The following is a 23,880-nucleotide window of genomic DNA, read 5'->3' as shown; positions in this document are numbered from 1 at the left end:
CCGGGACATAAAGGCTTCACTTCATTCCTCTTAAACATGGAAACAAGGTACTTGTGTGTGTGTGTGTGCTTGTTTTGGAATAAATTATCTTATCTATGTCAGCCTTCACCCTCAGGGAACATCAGGCATATCAAAGGGCAACTAAGAATGGCACAGTCTCGCAGGACCAGCGCTACGCTGAAAAGAATTTCCATGGCATCCTAAACTTCTTTTATTTATTTATTTATTTATTTATTTATTATTTACATTTATTTATTTATTTATTATTTACAGTTATTTATGTATTTACTTACTTATTATTTACATTTATTTATTTATATTTATTTATTATTGACATTTATTTATTTATTTTTATTTATTTACTTACATTTATTTATTTACATTTATTTATTATTTGAATGTATTTATTTATTTACATTTATTAATCTATATTTATTTATTATTTACATTTATTCATTTATATTAATTTATTTACATTTATTTATTATTTACATTTATTAATTTATTTACATGTATTTATTTATTTACATTTATTAATTTATATTTATTTATTGACATTTATTTATTTATATTTATTTATTGACATTTATTTATTGACATTTATTTATTATTTACATTTATTTATTTAAATTAATTTATTTACATTAATTTATTTATTTACATTTATTTATTTATATTTATTTATTTACATTTATGTATTTAATTACATTTATTTATTTATTCATTGACATTTATTTATTTATTGACATTTATTTATTTACTTATTTATATGTATTTATTGACATGTATTTATTGACATGTATTTATTTATGTATTTATTTATTTATAATTTTATTAATTTATTCATGCATTTTCTCCCAGTTTAGAACAGCTGATTGGCGCTGCCTGGCACACCACCAGAATGCCCTTACATAGAGCTGTAAGTTACCAACTGGAATGTTGTGGGTTTAAATCCTGGCTCTGCCAAGCAAGGCACGACACAGCCAATCATATCAGTGTGCCAGAGTGAGTGCGGTCGGTCGATAGCACAGCTGAGATGCGACCTCAAGATTAACATTCCATGAGATCCTGGCAAGATTCATCAGGTCAGGTACTGATGTTGAAGGAGAAGGCCTGGCTCACAATCGACATTCCAATTCATCCCAGATGTGGTCGAGGTGATCGAGGCCACTTGAGGTTCCTCCACACCAGACTCTGAGGAGCATGATTCGCCTGACACACGCTCCCTCCAGCGAGGAACCCGTTCGGTCACCCCTCCCCCAACACAGCCAATCATATCAGTGTGGGCGGCCGGTCGATAGCTCAAGAGGCCCGACACTCTCCCAAAATTTACTTTCCCCTTCGGATCTGCTAACGGTTGAGTCCGGGCGTGTAGGAGCTTAGCAGCAGCGCTAATTTCATTAAAGCCAGCCTCCATTTATAAGAAGGACCTGTTCAGCAGTACTACAGAGCGCATTAGCGCAGCCCGTCCGCCGTCTGTTCATAAACACCGGCGGATTTATGAGCCTTCTTTAGGTGCTGTATCGCGCCTAATTGGATCTGTGCTCTCGGTGCTGAGCGGGACTTAATCACCGAGCTCCGAAAATCCTAACGAGCACCGATCGACGTGATCTACTCTCTAAACGACTTCAATTCTCTCTCAGCGCCGATACATTTCCTCTTCATTCTGTGCCGAGAGGACCGAAACCAAAAACCAGTGTTCACCTATGTGGAGTTTAGAGTGCGCCTGTGGGAACTTGTGACCAGTCAGTAAACAGAGCATCCGCCAGGTCAGGAATTCTCAATCGATTTGTCGAGTCGTGTCTTTATGGATGCAAAGGGCCCAGTCATGAGTAGCCTCTCTTGGGCCCTTGAGCAAGGCCCCTGCATCGGGCCCCCTCCGCAGCACAGGGGGACTTGGTTTGTTTACCTAAAACTTTGTAAACGAACTTTTAATTTCATTGATCATCCTGATCAGAGCGGCAGGGGGTCCGGCGCCACCCTCACAAGGATACCAAGAGAATCCCAGCAGATGTGAGGAGAACATGCAAAACTCAGAACAGGTACTGATCGTAAACGAAGATCGAACCCCAGACGCCGTCTCAAACGTAAACCTCTGACTGATTGTCGTGAGTCACTGAGACAGAGGGTAGAGCTGTGAGTTACCAACCAAAAGGTTGTGGGTTCGAATCCCGGCTCTGTACAATACATACACACACTAATGAGCCAAAACATTAAGACCACCTACTTAACATACTGTCAAAACAGCTCTGACCCACCGAGACACTGACCACCAAGGCAGACCAGCACACACTCTGCCTTTTATTTACTGCACATTTGTGTGTGTGTGTGTGTGTGTGTGCGCGCAATACACACACACACACACACACACACACACACCAATAAGCCAAAACATTATGACCACCTACTCAATATGCTGTCGAAACAGCTCTGACCCACTGAGACACTGACCACTTACAAACAATTGAGGGTTAAGGGCCTTGCTCAAGGGCCCAACAGTGGCAACTTAACATGCTGTTAAAACAGCTCTGACCCACCGAGACATGTGAAGCAGTCCTGTAGTATCTGGTTTCTTTAACCTGGACATGTTAGGTCCACACAGCCCAGTCGGGCAGCCCGGACAGACGGGTCCCCACCATAACAGGACATCTTATAAAGCCCAAAACAAAGAAGGAAAATAAACAGGAACAAGGAGAATATTTTATACCAGTCGTTTGGAGCGCACAGCAGTCTCGGCGGTTCTTTGTCACGGCGCTGTGATCACCCGCGGAGGACTGTTATGATAATTCTGTTCCTAATCACATTTACATACACGCGGGCGGCGGAGCGACGGCATGGTGACGGCGGGTTGTGTGCATGAGCGCATGACGGCTTTATTTAAATTCCGGCGTCGAGATTTACTTAATTGCAGCTTGTCGGGGGTCGATCCCAGACTAGACCTCAGAGGTGCAGAACAGGGGGGTTCAAACTCTAGGTCGGGCCCCCTTCAGAGCGCAAGGGGACCTGGTTTGTTTACTCAGAACTTGGTAAACAAACTTTAACAGCAGCCAGTGGTAGCACAGCGATAAAGGTACTGAACTAGTAATCGGAAGGTTGCCAGTTCTAGCCCCCCCACCACCCCTGAGCAAGATCCTCAACCCTCAATTGATCGAATATTGTATATAAGCGTAATTGTAAGTATCTTTGGATAAAAGCATCTGATAAATGCACACACAAACTTTATAAAGCAAATACAAAGAGAATCAAGGCAGATGTTGGGAGAACATGCAAAACTCCTTACAGACGTTGGCCATAATTGAGGATCAAAACCGGGACGTGACCTCAAACGCAAACCTCTGACTGATTAAAATAAGAGCGGTTTATTCACAATGATCTAATCTGGACGGCATCTGGCAACCTAAATCAAACACAAGAGCATGTGACCTGGAGACCCGCGTTCGATTGGCTGTTCGATTTGACATCCCCATTTCCCAAAAAAAGTAAACCGAGAGCTCTGATTGACCCTCAGGTGTCAGTACATGAGTAACGAGTGTGTCGCCCTGTAATGGACTGAAACCCTGTTTAGTGTACGTTCTCACAGGGCAACACTCACACACTTACTCACTCACTCACTTATGTTTTTAAGCAGCGCCTGACCTACTGTGACCCTGACCAGTCTGAAGTCTCAGATAAAATCAATAAATAAGCGACTGTAAGGAAATAAAACAGGCCAGCGGCGGGTTAATGAGGTATTTAACGGAGAACCATGGGAAAGTGTTGAGCATCAACATTCCTCTAAACTAGACGTGTAGAGCCAGACGTGATCTCACGATGAAAACAAACAGCAACGATTCTAGATTAGATACGTGTGGGAATAAAGAACGATTAAATATATATAATATATAATTATAACTTATAAAGCTTATTTACATTAACGACACAGCTCGTAACACAGCTGTGACTGAAATGTGCCGCATCCCAAACCTCATACTACTGCTGAATATACAAAAATACAACATAAAGTATTACACTCTGCAATCAGGAGCCACCAGAACAGCTTTTAATATACACTATATGGACAAAAGTATTGGGACACCCCTTCTAATTCTTTGCAGCAACAGTTTAGGGAAGGTCCCTACTTGTTTCAGCATGAGCTCAATTAAAAGAAACTCCAAACAGCTCTGGAATGAACCGGAACATCAACTGAGGCTTTTTTGACTGACATCAGTGCTCAGCCATACAAACGCTGTTATATTTTGACTACATGGGCACGAATTCCCACAGACATACTCTTTCTCAGAATAGTGGCTGTTGTTCTAGCTGAAAAGATGCAAGAGAGTGTTTTTATTATGATTATTTTTATTTAAGAGGCCGTGATTTACAGACCTGGGCCTACGGGCTATCAACCGGAAGATTGGGGGTTCAAGCCACTGTTGGGTCCTTGAGCAAGGCCCTTAACCCTGTCTGCTCCAGGGGCGCTGTACAGTGGCACCCTGCGCTCTGACCCCAGCTTCTAAACGAGCTGGGACAAAAAAAAAAAAAGAATTTCATTGTACTGTACATCTGTATATGTATATATGACAAATAAAGTATATCTTCTAGGTACAGCGGGTGCAGCGCGGGTCTGGAGTCCTGCGGAACTAGGTTCTAACCATGGCTGTGCTAGTTTCCTTCTGTGGGGGGGGGGGGCTGTGGGGGGGGGGGAAGAAGGAAGGAGGAAGGAGAAAGGAAGGATAGAGAAGGAAGGAAGGAAGGGAAGGATAGAAAAGGAAGGAAAAGAAGGAAGGATAGAAAGGAAGGAAGGAATGGAAGGATAGAGAAGGAAGGATAGGAAGGAAGGGAAGGATAGAGAAGGAAGGAAGGAGCAAGGAAGGATAGAGAAGGAAGGAAGGAAGGAAGTAAGGAAGGAAGGGAAGGATAGAGAAGTAAGGAAGGAAAGAGTAAGGAAGGAAGGAAAAAAGGAAGGAGGAAGGTAGGAAGGAAAGAAGAAATGAGAAATGAAGGATAGAGAAGGAAGGAAAGAAGAAGGGAGGAATGATAGAGAAGGAAGGAGGAAGGAAGGATAGAGAAGGAAGGAAGGAAAGGATAGAGAAGGAAGGAAGGAAGGAAGGAAGGAAGGGAAAGATAGAGAAGGAAGGAAGGAAGGAGGAAGGAAGGAAGGATAGAGAAGGAAGGAAGGAAAGAATAGAGAGGGAAGGAAGGAAATGATAGAGAAGGAAGGAAAAGATAGAGAAGGAAGGAAGGAAAGGATAGAGAAGGAAGGAAGGAAGGAAGGAAGGGAAAGATAGAGAAGGAAGAAAGGAAGGAAGGAAGGGAAAGATAGAGAAGGAAGAAAGGAAGGAAGGAAGGGAAAGATAGAGAAGGAAGGAAGGATAGAGAAGGAAGGAGAAAGGAAGGAGTAAGGAAGGATAGAGAAGGAAGGAAGGAAGGATAGAGAAGGAAGGAAGGAAAGGATAGAGAAGGAAGGAAAAGATAGAGAAGGAAGGAAGGAAAGGATAGAGAAGGAAGGAAGGAAGGAAGGAAGGAAGGGAAAGATAGAGAAGGAAGGAAGGAAGGAGGAAGGAAGGATAGAGAAGGAAGGAAGGAAAGGATAGAGAGGGAAGGAAGGAAAGGATAGAGAAGGAAGGAAGGAAGGAAGGAAGGGAAAGATAGAGAAGGAAGGAAGGAGGAAGGAAGGATAGAGAAGGAAGAAATGAGAAATCAAGGATAGAGAAGGAAGGAGAAAGGAAGGAGTAAGGAAGGATAGAGAAGGAAGGAAGGAAGGAAGGAAGGAAGGATAGAGAAGGAAGAAATGAGAAATGAAGGATAGAGAAGGAAGGAGAAAGGAAGGATAGAGAAGGAAGGAGAAAGGAAGGAGTAAGGAAGGATAGAGAAGGAAGGAAGGAAGGAAGGAAGGAGTAAGGAAAGATAGAGAAGGAAGGAAGGAAGGAAGGAAGGAGTAAGGAAAGATAGAGAAGGAAGGAAGGAAGGAAGGAGGAAGGAAGGATAGAGAAGGAAGAAATGAGAAATGAAGGATAGAGAAGGAAGGAAGAAAGGAAGGAGTAAGGAAGGAGTAAGGAAGGATAGAAAAGGAAGGAACAAGGAGTAAGGAATGATAGAGAAGGAAGGAAGGAAGGAAGGAAGGAAGGAAGGAGGAAGGAAGGACAGAAAAGGAAGGAAGGGAGGAAGGAAGGAAGGAGGAAGGAAGGACAGAAAAGTAAGGAAGGAAGGAAGGAGTAAGGAAAGATAGAGAAGGAAGGAAGGAAGGAAGGAAGGAGGAAGGAAGGACAGAAAAGGAAGGAAGGGAGGAAGGAAGGAAGGAAGGAGGAAGGATAGAGAAGGAAGGAAGGAAGGAAGGAGGAAGGAAGGACAGAAAAGGAAGGAAGGAAGGAGGAAGGAAGGATAGAAAAGGAAGGAAGGATAGAGAAGGAAGGAAGAAAGGAAGGAGGAAGGAAGGATAGAGAAGGAAGGAAAGGAAGGATAGAGAAGGAAGGAAGGAAGGAATGGGAAGAAGGAAGGAGGAAGGAAGGAAAGAGAAGGAAGGAAAGGAAGGATAGAGAAGGAAGGAGGGAAGAGAAGGAAGAATAGAGGAGGAAGGAAGAAAAGAAAGAAGGAGGAAGGAAGGAAGGAAGGAAGGAAGGGGAAGAAGGAAGGAGGAAGGAAGGAAAGAGAAGGAAGGAGGGAAGAGAAGGAAGAATAGAGGAGGAAGGAAGAAAAGAAAGAAGGAGGAAGGAAGGAAGGAAGGACGGAAGGAGCTCTCTTGCACTTTCATTTACATTTACATTTTCATCATTTAGCAGACGCTTTTATCCAAAGCGACTTACAATTATGATTTTGAGCAATTGAGGGTTAAGGGCCTTGCTCAGGGACCCAACAGTTGCAACTTGGTGGTGGTGGGGCTTGAACCGGCAACCTTCTGATTACTAGTCCAGTACCTTAACCACTGAGCTACTTTCAGCGTCTTCCTTCCTTTTTCCTTCCTTCCTTCCTTCTCTTTTCTTCCTTCCTTCCTTTTTTCCTTCCTTCCTTCTGCTCTTTCCTTTCTTCCTTTCTTCTACATCCTTCCTTCCTTCTCTATCCTTCCTTCCTTCCTTCTCTATACTTCCTTCCTTCTATATCCTTCCTTCCTTCCTTCTCTATCCTTCCTTCCTTACCTCTTTTTTCCGTTCTCTTTCTTTTCTTTTTCCTGACTGAACCATTATGATTTACTACAGCTCATTATTTATTTGTGCCCACATAATTAGGGCAAGTTTGACTGCTGGGGCATGGGTAAATCTCTCCACAGTCAAGCAACATTCACTCAAAGACACAGGCATCATTGTTATGCAGCAGCCGGTAAGTGTATGACTATATGAAGCTTGCTCGACTGTGGACAGTGTACCCAATGTTCTGATTTTTTTGTCACAGATGAAGAACAGTTGTGGAAATCATTAAAATTCCGGGATGAAATGAAACAGTGAAGTAAACAGTGAATAACCCAGTCCTGCAGGACTCGCTGTGCCACCGTACCGCCCAGGTCTGTAAATCACGCCCTCTTAAATAAAGAGAAAAAAAACGAGCTCTCCTGCGTTTACTCGCCCCGTCCATCCTCATCCAGCGCTGATTTGCGGCCTGACACGGGAGCGAAGCTGAAACGATGCCGGGAATTATCCAAATCTGCTGCGGATCATATTCTCCGATGAGGGTGGTCATGGCAACGGGTACCACGGGCATCTTTAAAGAGCCGAGGAGCGAGAAGGTCAAGCGCAGGCTCATTGTGCATTTGCGGCAGACAGCAGCAGCATATTTTACATCCTGATGGGCTGCCGGAGCGCAGCGGGAAGGTCAACAGTGGCACGTTTATAATGGATGGGCCGAGGGCCCGAGATTACACAGCCGATGAGGTCGGGGCCTCTTTATGAGCGAGACGCCGAGCTCGCCGCTCCTCTCGGTCATTATCGGCCTTCACGGTTCGCCGGGCGAGCGGATCTGGCTCCCGCCGGCTGTAAGAGCTCCTGCGTCGTGTTTGCATACGGAACTGAAGCTGCGGGTAATCAAGGGAACGTTCGGTTGCCTAGCCAAGAAACTATATGCAATCTATACGTCCAAAAGGACGTCCACACTCCTGATGATTATTTATCCTCAGTGTTTAAGCCACGCCCAGATCACTCAAATCAAATAAATTCAGTTCTTTCAACAACACAGAACACCTTTGGGGGCCTTTCCCCCTTCCCAATATTGTGACCACGCCCATTTCCAACCAGCAATGGCTCCAGGACGACCAGGATGACCCGTTTGCTGTGTGGTCAGGTTTGCCAACAAATGAGCTGGCAAGTCTAAGAGGAAAAAAAATCATAATACACAGAAAAACTTCCACCTCAAGCAAATTAACACTAATGAGGCGCCTCCATGCCCCCTTTGTCGGCCATAATGGCAAAGCAGAAGGACGCGACTCTTAATGTGGATCAGGGCTGAATTTATTCAGTAGATGTCATGTTATATTTATAGATATTTTAAGTCTATCTATCTATCTATCTATCTATCTATCTATCTATCTATCTATCTATCTATCTATCTATCTATCTATCTATCTATCTATCTATCTATCTATCTATCAGTGTGTCTCTGTCTATCTGCCTGTCTGTCTATCGTCTATCTGTCTGTCTGTCTATCTGTTGTCTGTCTGTCTATCTGTCTGTTGTCTGTCTATCTGTCTGTTGTCTGTCTGTCTATCTATCTGTCTGTTGTCTGTCTATCTATCTATCTGTCTGTCTGTCTATCTGTCTGTTGTCTATCTATCTATCTGTCTGTCTGTCTGTCTGTCTGTCTGTCTGTCTGTCTGTCTATCTATCTATCTATCTATCTATCTATCTATATTCTGTCTGTCTGTCTGTCTGTCTGTCTGTCTGTCTGTCTGTCTGTCTGTCTATCTATCTATCTATCTATCTATCTATGTCTGTCTGTTGATCTATCATCTATCTGTCTATCTGTATTTCTATCTATCAGTCTGTCTGTCTATTAATCAATCATCTATCTATCTGTCTGTCTGTCTGTCTGTCTATCTATCTATCTATCTATCTATCTATCTATCTATCTGTCTGTCTGTCTGTCTGTCTGTCTGTCTGTCTGTCTGTATGTCTGTCTGTCTGTCTGTCTGTCTGCCTGTCTGTTTTCCTGTCCTTCTTTAGCTGTACGGTGTTGGTATTGATTGTTGACATTTTCACATTGATTACAAAAGTGACTCGACAAACATGTACATTAAATAAAGAATAAATCTTTTTTTTTTTTTTTTTTGACCAATAAATCACACAAATCACTTAAAAAAAACCGAGTAATTCATTTCTCACCTTCGTCAGGATCGGGCGGTCCGAACTCCAGCTGGTAGCGCAGGATGTAGAAGTTATTCCACACGTAGAGCTGGTTATCCCGCGGGTTGTAATCCACGGCGGCGATGTACTGGTAGCTGTTGGGGAAGGCGATGTCGGTGTACTCGCCGCGGCTCAGCTTGGTGTTGTACACGTAGTCTATGTGGCTCTTGCTGGCCTCGCTCTCGTTCTCCTCGTAGCTGGAGCGGACCACGTGCAGCACGCCGCACACCATGAAGGCGTCGGAGGCCGAGCGCTTGTCGTACGCCGTGTCCCACGTGGCCTCGAAGCGCAGCGTGTAGGGGTTGAGCTGGCTGATCACGATGCGCCCGTTGTTCTGCTCCGTGGCGTAGATCACCCAAAGCCCGCGCTCGTCCACAGCCAGGTCGATGTCCGTCTTGCCGCCCCAGCGATACGGCGACGTGTCGTGGTAGTTGGCGTTGGCCACGATGGCCTCGCCGCTCTTAATGCGCGTCCGCAGGTCGAACTTGACGATGTTCCGCGTGCGCTCCTTGTTGAAGAAGATGGCGCCGTCGTAGGCCACGAAGCCCGTCCCGTCCACGCGGTGAGGGAGCTTGTACGTCGTCATCTGCCGGCCGTTGCGGAAATCCTCCAGCGAGTTGTACTCGATCAGCGTGTCCGTGCGGTACGGAGTCCACGGCATGAAGTAGATCTTGTCTCCCGCTTGCAGAGGGTCTTTGCACCAGGCGCCCGCTTGCTGCTCGCCCTCGAAGGTGAACACCGGCTCCCCCACCGCCTTTAAAGTCCCGGGGCAGATGAAAACTGAAAGGAAAGCAGGAGACGGAGCGTCAGAAATGCTAATACAAATCAAACGCACATGGATTTGCTCTACGACAGTGTACGCGTGAGAAACATGGTCTCGATTTTACTAGATTTTAAAAACCTGATCAGCACGTGTGTGAATTTATTTTGTTCCCTGAGACGTCTTAACACGAGCGAGTTAGCGACCAAACGAACCGCACAGGAAGTCCTGCAAACCAAAGGAGACGGAGGAGGCGACGTTTAGATCTGTGCTAAGATTTAAATCAGGACTTAAAGCCGTACCTTTAAAGAAAACACACACACACACACACACGGGTCACGTCTGAGGAAAGAACGGACAGGACGGATGGCACGAGGAACCGGGGGCGTGGCAGGAGCAGGATGGTGAAGGATGCCAGAGCTGCTGGGACAGAACGGATGACAGAACAGCAGGAGAGAGGTAGAGGATGAACTGATGATGGGTGAACGAGGCCTCGCCAAATAAAAAACCTCCGTCCCCGAGCTGCTGGACTGTTAGATAGGGCCCGACCCATAAATCAAATCTCGTTCAGTCGAAAAAAAAAACTGTAAAATAGACGCCATGACAGTGTTGGGATTTTAATAAATTAGCAACTCTTTATTTATTTATCTTTTTCCATCTTTATTTTTCTTCCTTTTCTTGTTCCCTTGTTCTGTTCTTCCTTCCTTCCTTCTCATTTTGTTCTTCCTTCCTTCACGTGTTCTGTTCTTCCTTCCTTCCTTTTCTTGTTATGTTCTTTTTTCCCTCCTTCCTTTCCTGTTCTGACCTTCCTTATCTTGTTCTTCCTTCTTTCCTTCCTTCCTTCATTCCTTCCTTCCTTCTCTTGTTCTTCCTTCCTTCCTTTCCTGTTCTGACCTTCCTTATCTTGTTCTTCCTTCTTTCCTTCCTTCCTTCCTTCCTTCCTTCCTTCCTTCCTTCCTTCCTTCCTTCCTTCCTTCCTTCCTTCTGTTCTTCCTTCCTTCCTTCCTTCCCTGTCCTTCCTTCCCTGTCCTTCCTTCCTGCTTTCCTTCCTTCCTTCCTTCCTTCCTTCCTTCCTTCCTTCCTTCCTTCCTTCCTTCCTTCCTTCCTTCCTTCCCTGTTCTTCCTTCCTTCCCTGTTCTTCCTTCCTTCCTTCCTTCCTTCCTTCCTTCCTTCCTTCCTTCCCTGTTCTTCCTTCCCTGTCCTTCCTTCCTTCCTTCCTTCCCTGTCCTTCCTTCCCTCCTTCCTTCCTTCCTTCCCTGTTCTTCCTTCCTTCCTTCCTTCCCTGTTCTTCCTTCCTTCCTTCCTTCATCCCTTCCTTCCCTGTTCTTCCTTCCTTCCTTCCCTGTTCTTCCTTCCTTCCTTCCTTCCTTCCCTGTTCTTCCTTCCTTGCCTGTTCTTCCTTCCTTCCTTCCTTCCCTGTTCTTCCTTCCTTCCTTCCTTCCTTGCCTGTTCTTCCTTCCTTCCTTCATCCCTTCCTTCCCTGTTCTTCCTTCCTTCCTTCCTTCCTTCCTTCCTTCCTTCCTTCCTTCCTTCCTTCCCTGTTCTTCCTTCCTTCCTTCCTTCCTTCCTTCCCTGTTCTTCCTTCCTTCCTTCCTTCCTTCCCTGTTCTTCCTTCCTTCCTTCCTTCCTTCATCCCTTCCTTCCCTGTTCTTCCTTCCTTCCTTCCTTCCCTGTTCTTCCTTCCTTCCTTCCTTGCTTCCTTCCCTGTTCTTCCTTCCTTCATCCCTTCCTTCCTTCCTTCCTTCCTTCCTTCCTTCATCCCTTCCTTCCCTGTCCTTCCTTCCTTCCTTCCTTCCTTCCTTCCTTCCTTCCCTGTTCTTCTTTCCTTCCTTCCTTCATCCCTTCCTTCCCTGTTCTTCCTTCCTTCCTTCCTTCCTTCATCCCTTCCTTCCCTGTCCTTCCTTCCTTCCTTCCTTCCTTCCCTGTTCTTCTTTCCTTCCTTCCTTCATCCCTTCCTTCCCTGTTCTTCCTTCCTTCCTTCCTTCCTTCATCCCTTCCTTCCCTGTTCTTCCTTCCTTCCTTCCTTCCTTCCTTCCCTGTTCTTCCTTCCTTCCTTCCTTCCTTCCTTCCTTCATCCCTTCCTTCCCTGTTCTTCCTTCCTTCCTTCCTTCCCTGTTCTTCCTTCCTTCCTTCCTTCCTTCCTTCATCCCTTCCTTCCTTCCTTCCTTCCTTCCTTCCTTCCTTCCTTCCTTCCCTGTTCTTCCTTCCTTCCTTCCTTCCTTCCTCCATTCCTCACTTCTCTTGTTCTTTCCTTTCCTTTTTGTTTTTCTTCCCCTTCTTTCACTTCTCCTTACAGAATGATGCCATTACTTTTTTACTACAGCACATTACTTCTCTGTGCCCACATGAATAGGGCTAGTTTGACTGCTAGGGCATGGGTAAGACTCTCCACAGTCAAGCATAGATGTATGCATAAACAATATATTTTTTTAAATAAATAAATAAAATATATATGTTCTAATCCTTTAGTCACAGATAAAGGACAGTTGCAGGAATCATTAAAATCCCAGGACTGTTATGAATTAAAACAGTGAGGAAAAACAGTGTAGTGCTGCTGGTAACCTTGATTTAATTATAGTCCAAATACCTTTAATCATAATTGTATCACCCTATTAATTAATTAATTAATTAATTTATTCATATCTATTCCCCTTTTTTACTCAATCCAGTGTCCAATTAAAGCTTCTCTCTCGTCTCTGCCACCATACCCACCCCTGATTCATTCAAGTGACCCAGATCAGATTAAAAACATCAGATTCTGGGATTTCTGCTGTTTACGTAGCCGGGACTGTAAAGAAAAGACAAATCTGAATCAGTGGAGAAATAAATTAGACACGGGTCGCTTTTACATGCGGTGGACACGATAAATTGATCATTCAGACTGAAGCTTAGTGATGCACGGCATTAGTCTTATAGATTTTAATCTATAAATATTTGAACCTGAAGCTTCTGATATTTCAGCACCTCGATGGCCGGATCGTTTTCATATCGGCCGGGCCCTACTGTCAAAACAAAGCATTCTTCAATGATCACATGCAAACGAGGAACAATCGAAGGCCTCTCTCGCCCATCACCAACCATGCGACTGAAACGTGAAAAAGCCAAAGCAAATCTGTACGGGACGTTCCAAAAGTGTCCAGACTTTCGCCGTGCTAGCACGTCATCCAACCAGAGATCGCAGTGATCTGCAAGTCTGGTTATCATGTGGAGATAAAGGAGGGGTACAGGGAAGGAAACGGGGCAGATGAGGGGGTGGACAACATACAAACACACGACAAGGAGCTGAGGACCGAGAACCAGAGTGGCCATTTACCTTTTTGCTCCACTTCTATTGAGCAGTGAGAGAAAAGTGGAAAGAGTGTGAGGAAAGAGAAAGATTAGCACAGGAAATGTTAGCATAGGGAAGATCTACACCTACAGAATAGGAAAATAAACATCTACACACACAGTCATGTTTATATCTGTGCAAAATAAGGCATTTCAGGACAAAATGTTATGAAATTAACAACAATAATACATCAAATATAACACAGCAAGACAAAACAACTATATTAAGTATTTAGCTTTTAGCACTAGCTTTTACTCAATCAACTGAGGGTCTGTCTGAAAGCCTAGCGCTCTCTCTCTACATAGAAACATTGTACGTCATCCTACACTCCTGAGAAGAGTGTCTAAATGTCTACATTCTTAAATTAAAAACCTAGTCAGCTGCCTCAGTAGAGAGGATTCTAATAAGACATGGAGCTCATAAGGCAGATTATTTAGACACACCACTTAGACAGTGATTATGCAGATTACATCACCACAGTTTCAGCATACTAAACTAACACAGTTAGCCTCAGGACATTCAAACCAATGTGCTGCGGCGGCACAACCCGCATGTATGTATATGTGTATGGGAATTTGTGCCTATTTGGTCAAAAAAAGCGTTTGTATGGTTGGGTGCAACAATTAATGTCCCAGTTCATTTCAGACCTGTTTACTGAGGTCAGGACACACTTTTGTGGGACGATGCGGGAGCAGGAGAGAGGCGCTGTTTAAGCCAGTGAGCTAAAAATAAAATAAAAACAAATAAAAATAAAAAAGGGATCTATATACTGTCACTACAAAAAATCTACTAATTTAATATTTTATCTAAATAAATACACATTTAATCTGGAGAGTCTCTAAACATTTTAGTGCTATGTAAATAAATAAATAAATATTTATTCTGGTGAGTCTCTAAACATTTCAGTGCTATGTAAATAATATAAAAATAATAAATAAATAAATAAATAAATAAATAAATAAATAAATAAAAATAAAAAAGGGATCTACATGTCTAATGTATATACTGTCACTTCCAAACAATCTACTATTTACATATTTAATCTAAATAAATAAATATTTAATCTGGTGAGTCTCTAAACATTTCAGTTCTATGTAAATAAATAAATAAATAAATAAATAAATAAATAAATAAAAATAAAAATAAAGACATCTATAAAATGTCACTTCCAAAAAAATCTACTAAGCTTTCAAAAGCTTTTCAAAGCTAACACAGTTAGCCTCAGGCCATTCAAACCAACGGGCTGAGAGGGCACAACCTGCTAGCACGCCAGCTAACGTCTCCCTCCGTGAACCGAAAACAGTTAAACTGTCCCTGACGAGCCTGAATTTACAAACTTGTGCACCTTTATACAAATTAAGCATCAATGAGAAGTTTTTTACATTTGAAAGGAACTCCGTTAGTTGCTCTGCATTTCGTTCATCCTTCATATTTGTAGTTTTTTGTGAGAAAAGTTGTGCCGCACTGAATGCTGGGATTGCCTTCAGCGCTGAGGAAGCGTTGGACGCTCCCTCATTATTCAGTCAGATCATCACTCAGAATTAGGGAACCTAAGTAGGAGCATTTTAATGTATCTAAGGATTTAGACACGCCCTCTTCTCAGGAGGATGTGTAGAGAGATCACCAGGTTTTCAGACAGATTATTCGTTTAGTCTTTTGTGAATTTCTTTAACACTTGTAATAATGAACAATAATACTTCTGTAATGGGGTGTTAGATTTCTCATCCAGCAATTAACACTCAGGCAGCTCTGAGCCGCTGTTATATAAAACTACTGATGTCGCTACATCACTTCACATCCTATTAAGAAAGAAGAAAGCTTCATCATTAGCTGAAGGAAAAGATGCAGACGGAGACGGAAAGGAATCAGAACTAGAAGATGAGCACGACTATGAACATTGTTGAAGGTTGTTAGAAGTATTTGAAGGACACAGACCATGTAAAATATTATTATTATTATTAATAATAATAATAATAATAATAATAATAATAATAAAATCATCTCTCATTCATCTGTTAGAACAGTGAAAGTTTACCAAAAGTATAAGAACACCCCTCCTGACGCTTGAGTTCACATGTTTCAGCCACAATAATCAATGACATGGTGGTGTGATCCTCCCTGATATGGATTATTCTCCCCGCGGTGCCACGTTCCACTTGTACCACAGTGATGTTCTCTAACAGTGACATGAGCACATCATCATTCTGTCACGTCAGATGTCATAACCTGTCATTAGAGGCCATGACAGTCGACGTTAGTCATTATAACAGTCTTACGTTACTTGTACAGAATCTGTCTGTCTGTCTAGCTATCTGTCTGTCCCGTCCGTCCGTCTATCCAATTATCTATCTATCTGTCTGTCTGTCTGTCTGTCCATTCATCCATCCGTCTGTCTGTCTGTCTGTCTATCTATCTATCTGTCTATTTATCTATGTCTATCTGTCTGTCTGTCTATTAATCTATGTCTATCTATCTATCTGTTTGTCTGTCTGTCTATCAATCTGTCTGTCTATTTATCCATCTATCTATCTATCTATCTATCTATCTATCTATCTATCTATCTATCTATCTATCTATCTATCTATCTATGTGTATCTGTCTGTATGTCTGTCTGTCTATCTATGTCTGTCTGTCTGTCTATCTATGTCTGTCTGTCTATCTATCTGTATGTCTATCTATTCATCTATGTCTGTCTGTCTGTCTGTCTATTTATCTGTCTGTCTACAAAACAGTCCCATTTTTATCAGTGTCAACTGTAGCAGTAAAGTGGACCATAAGGGGAATTTCGATTGATTGTTCGATTAGGAAGGAACTTCAGACTGTGTAGGGTGTCGTGAGTAACCCTTTATCACCATACAAGCAGTTGACAGTAAGATTTACCCATCAGTCATTGCGTTTCTCACGGGTTAAGAGAGCCGGCGTGTTATCTGATGTCAGACTAATGTTTCATTAATCCACCAACGATGCTAAAGTAACCAACGAACGTCCAGAAACGCTGCAATCCATAAAATCACACGCTAGTTAGCTTAGAAAGCAGAGAGACGCTTAAAGATCGCTGTCGGTGTGATGGAGTTGAAGGGCGTTTCACACGATGAAGGGATTTAACCAGCTGACGTTCCCTTATCGCCGCTATCACATGATTAGCGTGTAGGAAATACAAAGGCGCTGTGCAGGGACCCTGTGGAATGGAATCCAGCACTGGTATGTTTTTTTTAAGCACTCAAGGCAGCGCACACCAAAAAAAAGCACTCATTAGCGGCGGTGAGAAAACCTTGACGGCTTCTATATCTCTCTTTTACCGTGGACGTTTCTGAAGGGAAAAATGTTCCTGCTTGGTGAAAATCAATGGAGCCGGAGATCTAGATGATGATCGCTGCTGTAAATAAAAGCTTTTTTTCTTCAAAACGAGAAGAAAAAAGCTCCATTCACCGATGGAACGCAGCAGAGCGTGTGCTCCGTCTCAGAGCCGCTCTGAGAAACTGCAGGATTTAAGGATCCGAACGTAAACGGAAAATAAATAAATAAATAAATAAAGAGTCTGGAGGAGAGATTAACGGAGGAGGCTCGGTAGACTCGGCTTTGAGAGTTCGGATCAGACGAGCTTCACTGCGAACTTGGAAGAGCTCGAAATCGAAAATCTAACCCAGTAACAGACACTAATGGAAAGAGAAACATCCATTACAAAGATGTGAGCTCGAAAAAGCATACACTACATGTCCAAAAGTATCTGGACACCTGATCATGAGCTTGTTGGACGTCCTATTTAAAAAACAAATGCTATAAAAATAAACTGACCTCTGTGTGTGAGCTTTTCAGTTAGAACAACAGCCGCTCTTCTGAGAATCTTCTCACAAGACTTTAAAGTATGTCTGTGTATGGGAATTTGTGCCCATTTGGTCAAAAGAGCATTTGTTAGCATTTGTGGGACGATACAGGTTACACGCTGAGCAGGAGAGAGGCACTGTTTCAGCCAGTGAGCTGAAGGGCTGTATTTTAAACCGCATACTGTTACTAAAGATGATGCTTTAAACAGTAATACCTCGACTGAGTGCTATGTAAATGAAAAAGATATATTTATATATAAAGATATATGTATATATTATATATATAAATATATATATATATATATATATATATATATATTTATATATATAGGACATTATATAGCTCTTTTATATATATAAATTTATGTATAAATTTCCAAACATTTCAGTGCTGTGAAATAAATAAATAAGTAAATAAATAAATAAATAAATAAATAAATAAATAAATAAATAAATAAATAAATAAATAAATAAATAAAAAGAGATCTATATATTGTCACTTCCAAACAATCTACTAATTACATATTTAATCTACATAAATAAATATTTAATCTGGTGAGTCTCTAAAGATTTCAGTGCTGTGTAATAAATTAATAAATAAAATAAATACAAATTAAATTAAAAAAGAGATTCATATAATGTCACTTCCAAACAATCTACTAATTATATATTTAATCTAAATATTTTTTTTTCTGGTTAGTGTTTAAACATTTCAGTGCTATGTAAATAAATAAATAAATAAATAAATAAATAAATAAATAAATAAATAAATAAATAAAAAGAGATCTATAAAACGTTATTTCAAAAATCTACTTATTACATATTTCATCTAAATGAATAAATATTTAAATAAATAGTAAATAATAAGGTTTTTCTTTTTATTATTTGTTGTCAGAAAGAGACTGGTCTTACACATAAGAAATGAGAAATTAATCCAAGTAAATGATTAATAATTTACAAGTAAATTAATAATAAATAAACAAACAATCAGTAATAAAAAATCTACAACAATAAAAAATTGAAAGAATATAGAAAAATTTCACTCGCAAAGCAGCAACAATTAGTGTCCTTACTTCCCAAATCATTAAAAAGTCTCATTAATAGGAAATATACGGGGGTAAACACACCTCGTATTCTAAATGTGTTTATATTCACAAAATACAGTGAAGTTGGTCATACTGGAACAGAAGAGCCTTCAACTGTTGCCACAAATTATATAAGTTCAATAATCAGGAGGGGTGTCCACATACTTTTGGATATGTAGCCTCATTGTGAGGAAACCTGCAGTTTGATCAGTTTTTACATTAAGAAAATAAAACAGTTCATTATTAATACAGACATGACATGAACGTAACAACATGGTTCTTCAGAACACACGTGAGAATCCGTCTCAGATCTCATTTAGAGTAAAATACCACAGTAACCACACCAGTGTTTAAGATGTGATGGAGCTGAACAGTGTGGTTCTGACTGTGGATGTGAAGTCCATTCATCTTCTTAATAGAGACTTCAGCACTATAGAGTTTAAACTAGTACTACTGGTACTACTAATGTTACCACTGGAACTGTTACTACAGGTACTGTTACTACTACTGGTACTGTTACTTCTGGTACTGTTACTACTTGTACTGTTACTACTGGTACTGTTATTACTTCTGGTTTAGTTACTACTGGTGCTGTTGGTACTACTACTACTACTACTGTTAGGCAAAGGCAAGGCAAGTTTATTTGTATACTACTGGTACTACTGGTACTACAGGTATTACAGGCACTGTTATTACAGGTAATTGTACTACAGGAACTACAGGTACTGTTATTCCTGGCACTGTTACTACTGGTACTGTCACTACTGGTGCTGTTGGTACTACTACTACTACTGGTACTGTTGGTACTACTACTACTGTTAGGCAAAGGCAAGGCAAGTTTATTTGTATACTACTGGTACTACAGGTATTACAGGCACTGTTATTAAAGGTAATTGTACTACAGGAACTACAGGTACTGTTATTCCTGGCACTGTTACTACTGGTACTGTCACTACTGGTGCTGTTGGTACTACTACTACTACTGGTACTGTTGGTACTACTACTACTGTTAGGCAAAGGCAAGGCAAGTTTATTTGTATACTACTGGTACTACTGGTACTACAGGTATTACAGGCACTGTTATTACAGGTAATTGTACTACAGGAACTACTGGTACTGTCACTACTGGTGCTGTTGGTACTACTACTACTACTGGTACTACTGGTACTGTTGGTACTACTACTACTGTTAGGCAAAGGCAAGGCAAGTTTATTTGTATACTACTGGTACTACTGGTACTACAGGTATTACAGGTCCTGTTATTACAGGTAATTGTACTACAGGAACTACAGGTACTGTTATTCCTGGCACTGTTACTACTGGTACTGTCACTACTGGTGCTGTTGGTACTACTACTACTACTGGTACTACTGGTACTGTTGGTACTGTTACTAGTGGTTCTACAGGTACTGTTACTCCTGGGACTGCTGGTACTATGGGTACTACAACTACTATTGATATTACAAGTACTGTTACTACTACTGGTACTATTACTACTTACATTGCTATTACTAGCAATACTCATACTAGTCTTTCTAATAATGTATCTACTACTACTATTACTACTGTCACTACTGTTACTACTGTTACTGTTACTACTACTGATAATACTGGTACTGTCACTTCTACTACTACTGTTTCTTCTACTGTTTATACTAAAGCTGTTACTACTACTGTTACTACAACTGGTTATACTGGTACTGCTACTACTATTACTACTACTGTTACTACTAGTTATTACTGCTACTACCAGTACTGTTATTACTACTGCTGGAACTGCTACTACTGTTACTATTGCTACCAGTACTGCTACTGCTTCCAATACAAATACTACTCATACTACTACTACTACTACTAGTACTAAGGATGGCGGCGCGCACGGACGCAGCGGCTCGGCTCTCTCTATCTTCTCTTTATTCTAGTCTTTTACTTTTCTTTTTTACCTTTATCAGTGAAGCAGTAGCTCTTATCAGTTACACTAGTTTTCGAAATATCATTGTACTTGTGTATAGTGACAATAAAGATTCTATTCTATTCTTTTCTAATACAACTACTACGACTGCTGCTTTTACTACTATTACTAAATCCGTTTTAGTAAATGGTGTTTTTACTCTCGGATTCTCAAGACTTAGCTGTTTTTCTCATGTTCTGAAGGAGCATGTGCAGAGTTTGGAGACATGTGGTGCTCGGTTCATAACCGAACCCCGAACAATCCCAGCATCCTCTTCAGCTAGTGAGGAAACGTTACATTAGGGAAGATAAACAAGGGAAGGCAGGACGGAGTACTTACTGTAGGGGACACATTCGTACTGGACCTCCAGATACTTGTAGGTCCCGGGGCATGGATCAGGAAAGACGTCTGAACCAGTGATGACCACACATTGGGTCCGGTTGTTACACCTGAAACACGAGCACAATTAAGAGCAAGAGTTAATACTGGATTAGTATCGGGACGCCACTTCTAATGACTGAATTCATGTGTTTCAGCTACAACAGTTGCTCACAGGTGTAATAAATCAATTATATAAAAAAAATTATGTGCTTCCAGCTATGCAGCAACAGTTTAGGGAAGGCCCTTTCCTGTCCAGCATGATCCTGTGCACAAAGCTAGCTCTATAAAGTTGTGAAACTCCAGTGGCCTGCACAGAACCCTGACCTCTGCCTATGTTATGTCTGTTCTGTAATATTTATTACACACACACACACAGAATCACACACTGGACTGAAACTACAGAAGAACAAAGCAAAACTTCAGTGCTATTTGACCTTAAACCGAGACTACACACCTCCTCATTACCTGTCTAACATCAAAGACTAAAGACTGAGAAAAACACCGACCAATCCAGACTCGGTGATCACAGTCTGACCATCAAGAGAGAGTCCAGACTGTGTTCTCACTGTAAGAGCTCAGAGGGGTTCCGAATACGACTCAATATCACCTTCCTCGTCTTTTATTTCTTTATTTATCTTTATTTACTGTATCTTTCATCTGTACTGTTTAATTTGATATAATATTTATCATTTTTTGTCACTGCTTTGACAATGATAAACCTTTAACATTCACACCAACAACTTGAACTTTTTGAACTTGAACTCAATGGTTTGGTGGGTAGCACTGTTACCTCACAGCAAGAAGGTCCTGGGTTTGATTCCCAGGTTGAGCGGTCCTCCACGTCTGTGTGGGTTTTCTCCCACAATTCCAAATACATGCAGTCAGGTTGTACTGTAGCTAGTAAATATTTGCCTCAGGTGTGTGTGTGTGTGTGTGTGTGTGTGTGTGTGTGCGTGTGTGTGTGTTTGTCTGCGCTGTGATGGACTGGCGACCTGTCCAAGGTGTTTCCTGCCTTTCGCCTGGTCAATCAGACCCACCATGACCCTGACCAGGATAAAGTGGTGGTAAAACAGACAATGAATGAATAAATGAACTTAAAAAAGAGAGTGTATATAATAATATATACAGTGTAAAAATAATAATAATAATAATAATAATAATAATAAAGATAATATAATAATATTAATAATAATAAAGATAATAATATTAATAAAGATAATAATAATAATAAAAACAATAATAATAAAGATAATAATAATAATAATAATAAAGATAATAATAATAAAGATTATGATAAAAAACAATAATAATAAAGATAATAATAATAATAAAGATGATGATAAAAAATAATAATAATAAAGATAATAATAATAATAATAAAGATAATAATATTAATAAAGAAAATAATAATAATAATAAAGATAATAATAATAATAATAATAAAGATGATGATAAAAAACAATAATAATAAAGATAATAATAATAATAATAATAATAATAATAATAAAGATAATAATATTAATAAAAATAATAATAATAATAATAATAATAAAGATGATAATAATGATATTAAAGATTAATAATACTAATATTAAAGATTAATAATATAATAATAATAATAATAATAATAATACATAATAAATTAATAATAATAATAATAATAATAATGATAATAATATTAATAATGATAATAATAATACATAATAAATTATTAATAATAATAATAATAATAATAATAATAAAAGCCATATTTAAGAGTGACAGTGAAATATTCAGGCTGTCAGTGTCTCCTGACTCTCTTAACACTCCTGAGAGGCCTGGATTTGAAACAGCACCCGGGGAGCATCTGAATAAACCTCAGAATTTTAAACAGGACAAATTCTGCTATTTTATTTATTTATTTATGTTTTCAGCATCTTTAACCCTCTTTCAGAAAGAGCTGTGGGATATAAACGGATAGGATGGTGTCACCGTGAATAAGACGTCGTCTCCGCAGGGAGCCGCTAATAGCTGAACCGACGCAACGCTGATTGACACTGAGGCTGAACACGAGCTCGTAAGCTAACTCAAAATTCAGCTCAGCTCGGAGACCCGGACTCATCGAGCATTCATCGACGACGCCCTCGGCGGAATAAATCACCTTAAGCATTTTAAACAGGAATCATCTGCGCATTTGTACGTTTACGCTCCGCGCTGACCTTGACTCTGAATCCTGACGTCTTTCCGAATTAAAAACGAATGGACCCGGGGTGTGGGAGGGTCTACGCCGGGGCTCGTTCCTCTGTGTGGGTGCGCTGGCGGATCGCTGCGGGAACCAACACATTTCTGAGTAAATAAACCAGGAAATTGGCCAAACTTCAATCAAGCGCCGTGTGTGTACAGAGATTAATGAGACAGTGTGAGCAAAGAGGGCAGATCATCTCCCGAAAATATGACAAAATCAACCTGCAGGCAATAAAGCGTCCTAAATATTTAAAAAGGTTTAAAAATAATGCATTTTTAGAGGAACGAGACTCGTGTACAGGAGTGAGGGAAGTGATAGACACTGTGCACTATAACATTAAAACCCCCTCCTTGTTTCTACACTCACTGTCCATTTTATCAGCTCCACTTACCATATAGAAGCACTTTGTAGTTCTACAATTACTGACTGTACTCCATCTGTTTCTCTGCATGCTTTGTTAGCCCGCTTTCATGCTGTTCTTCAATGGTCAGGACCCCCACAGGACCACCACAGAGCAGCTATTATTTAGGTGGTGGATCATTCTCAGCACTGCAGTGACACTGACATGGTGGTGGTGTGTTAGTGTGTGTTGTGCTGGTATGAGTGGATCAGACATGGTATGAGTTTTTAAATACCGTGTCCACTCACTGTCCACTCTATTAGACACTCCTACCTAGTCGGTCCACCTTGTAGATGTAAAGTCAGAGACGATCGCTCATCTATTGCTGCTGTTTGAGTCGATCATCTTCTAGACCTTCATCAGTGGTCACAGGACGCTGCCCACGGGGCGCTGTTGGCTGGATATTTTTGGTTGGTGGAAGATTTTTAGTCCAGCAGTGACAGTGAGGTGTTTAAAAACTCCAGCAGCGCTGCTGTGTGTGATCCACTCGTACCAGCACAACACACACTAACACACCACCACCATGTCAGTGTCACTGCAGTGCTGAGAATGATCCACCAGTCACTAGATTCACTAGGTTTTCGAACACACACAGAGTGTGCATGCTTGACTGGCCTGCCTG

At 40.9% G+C, this 23,880-nt stretch overlaps 1 protein-coding gene across 7 annotated transcripts in view; it reads right to left on the bottom strand.

Annotated features, from left to right (window-relative positions):
- LOC134312466 (adhesion G protein-coupled receptor L2-like) overlaps positions 1-23,880 on the bottom strand; it is a 270,296-nt gene that overhangs the window by 104,240 nt on the left and 142,176 nt on the right. For all 7 annotated transcript variants that reach the window (XM_062994433.1, XM_062994436.1, XM_062994438.1 and 4 more), the window contains 2 exons: positions 20,593-20,702; positions 9,285-10,085 (listed from right to left, as the gene is read on the bottom strand). In XM_062994433.1, the coding sequence (XP_062850503.1) occupies positions 9,285-10,085; positions 20,593-20,702 (911 nt within the window). The remainder of the gene's footprint in view (positions 1-9,284; positions 10,086-20,592; positions 20,703-23,880) is intronic.

The sequence above is a fragment of the Trichomycterus rosablanca genome, chromosome 4 (genome assembly GCF_030014385.1).
Source record: "Trichomycterus rosablanca isolate fTriRos1 chromosome 4, fTriRos1.hap1, whole genome shotgun sequence".
Taxonomy (NCBI): Eukaryota; Metazoa; Chordata; class Actinopteri; order Siluriformes; family Trichomycteridae; genus Trichomycterus; species Trichomycterus rosablanca.
This window is presented reverse-complemented; position numbering and strand designations above follow the sequence as displayed.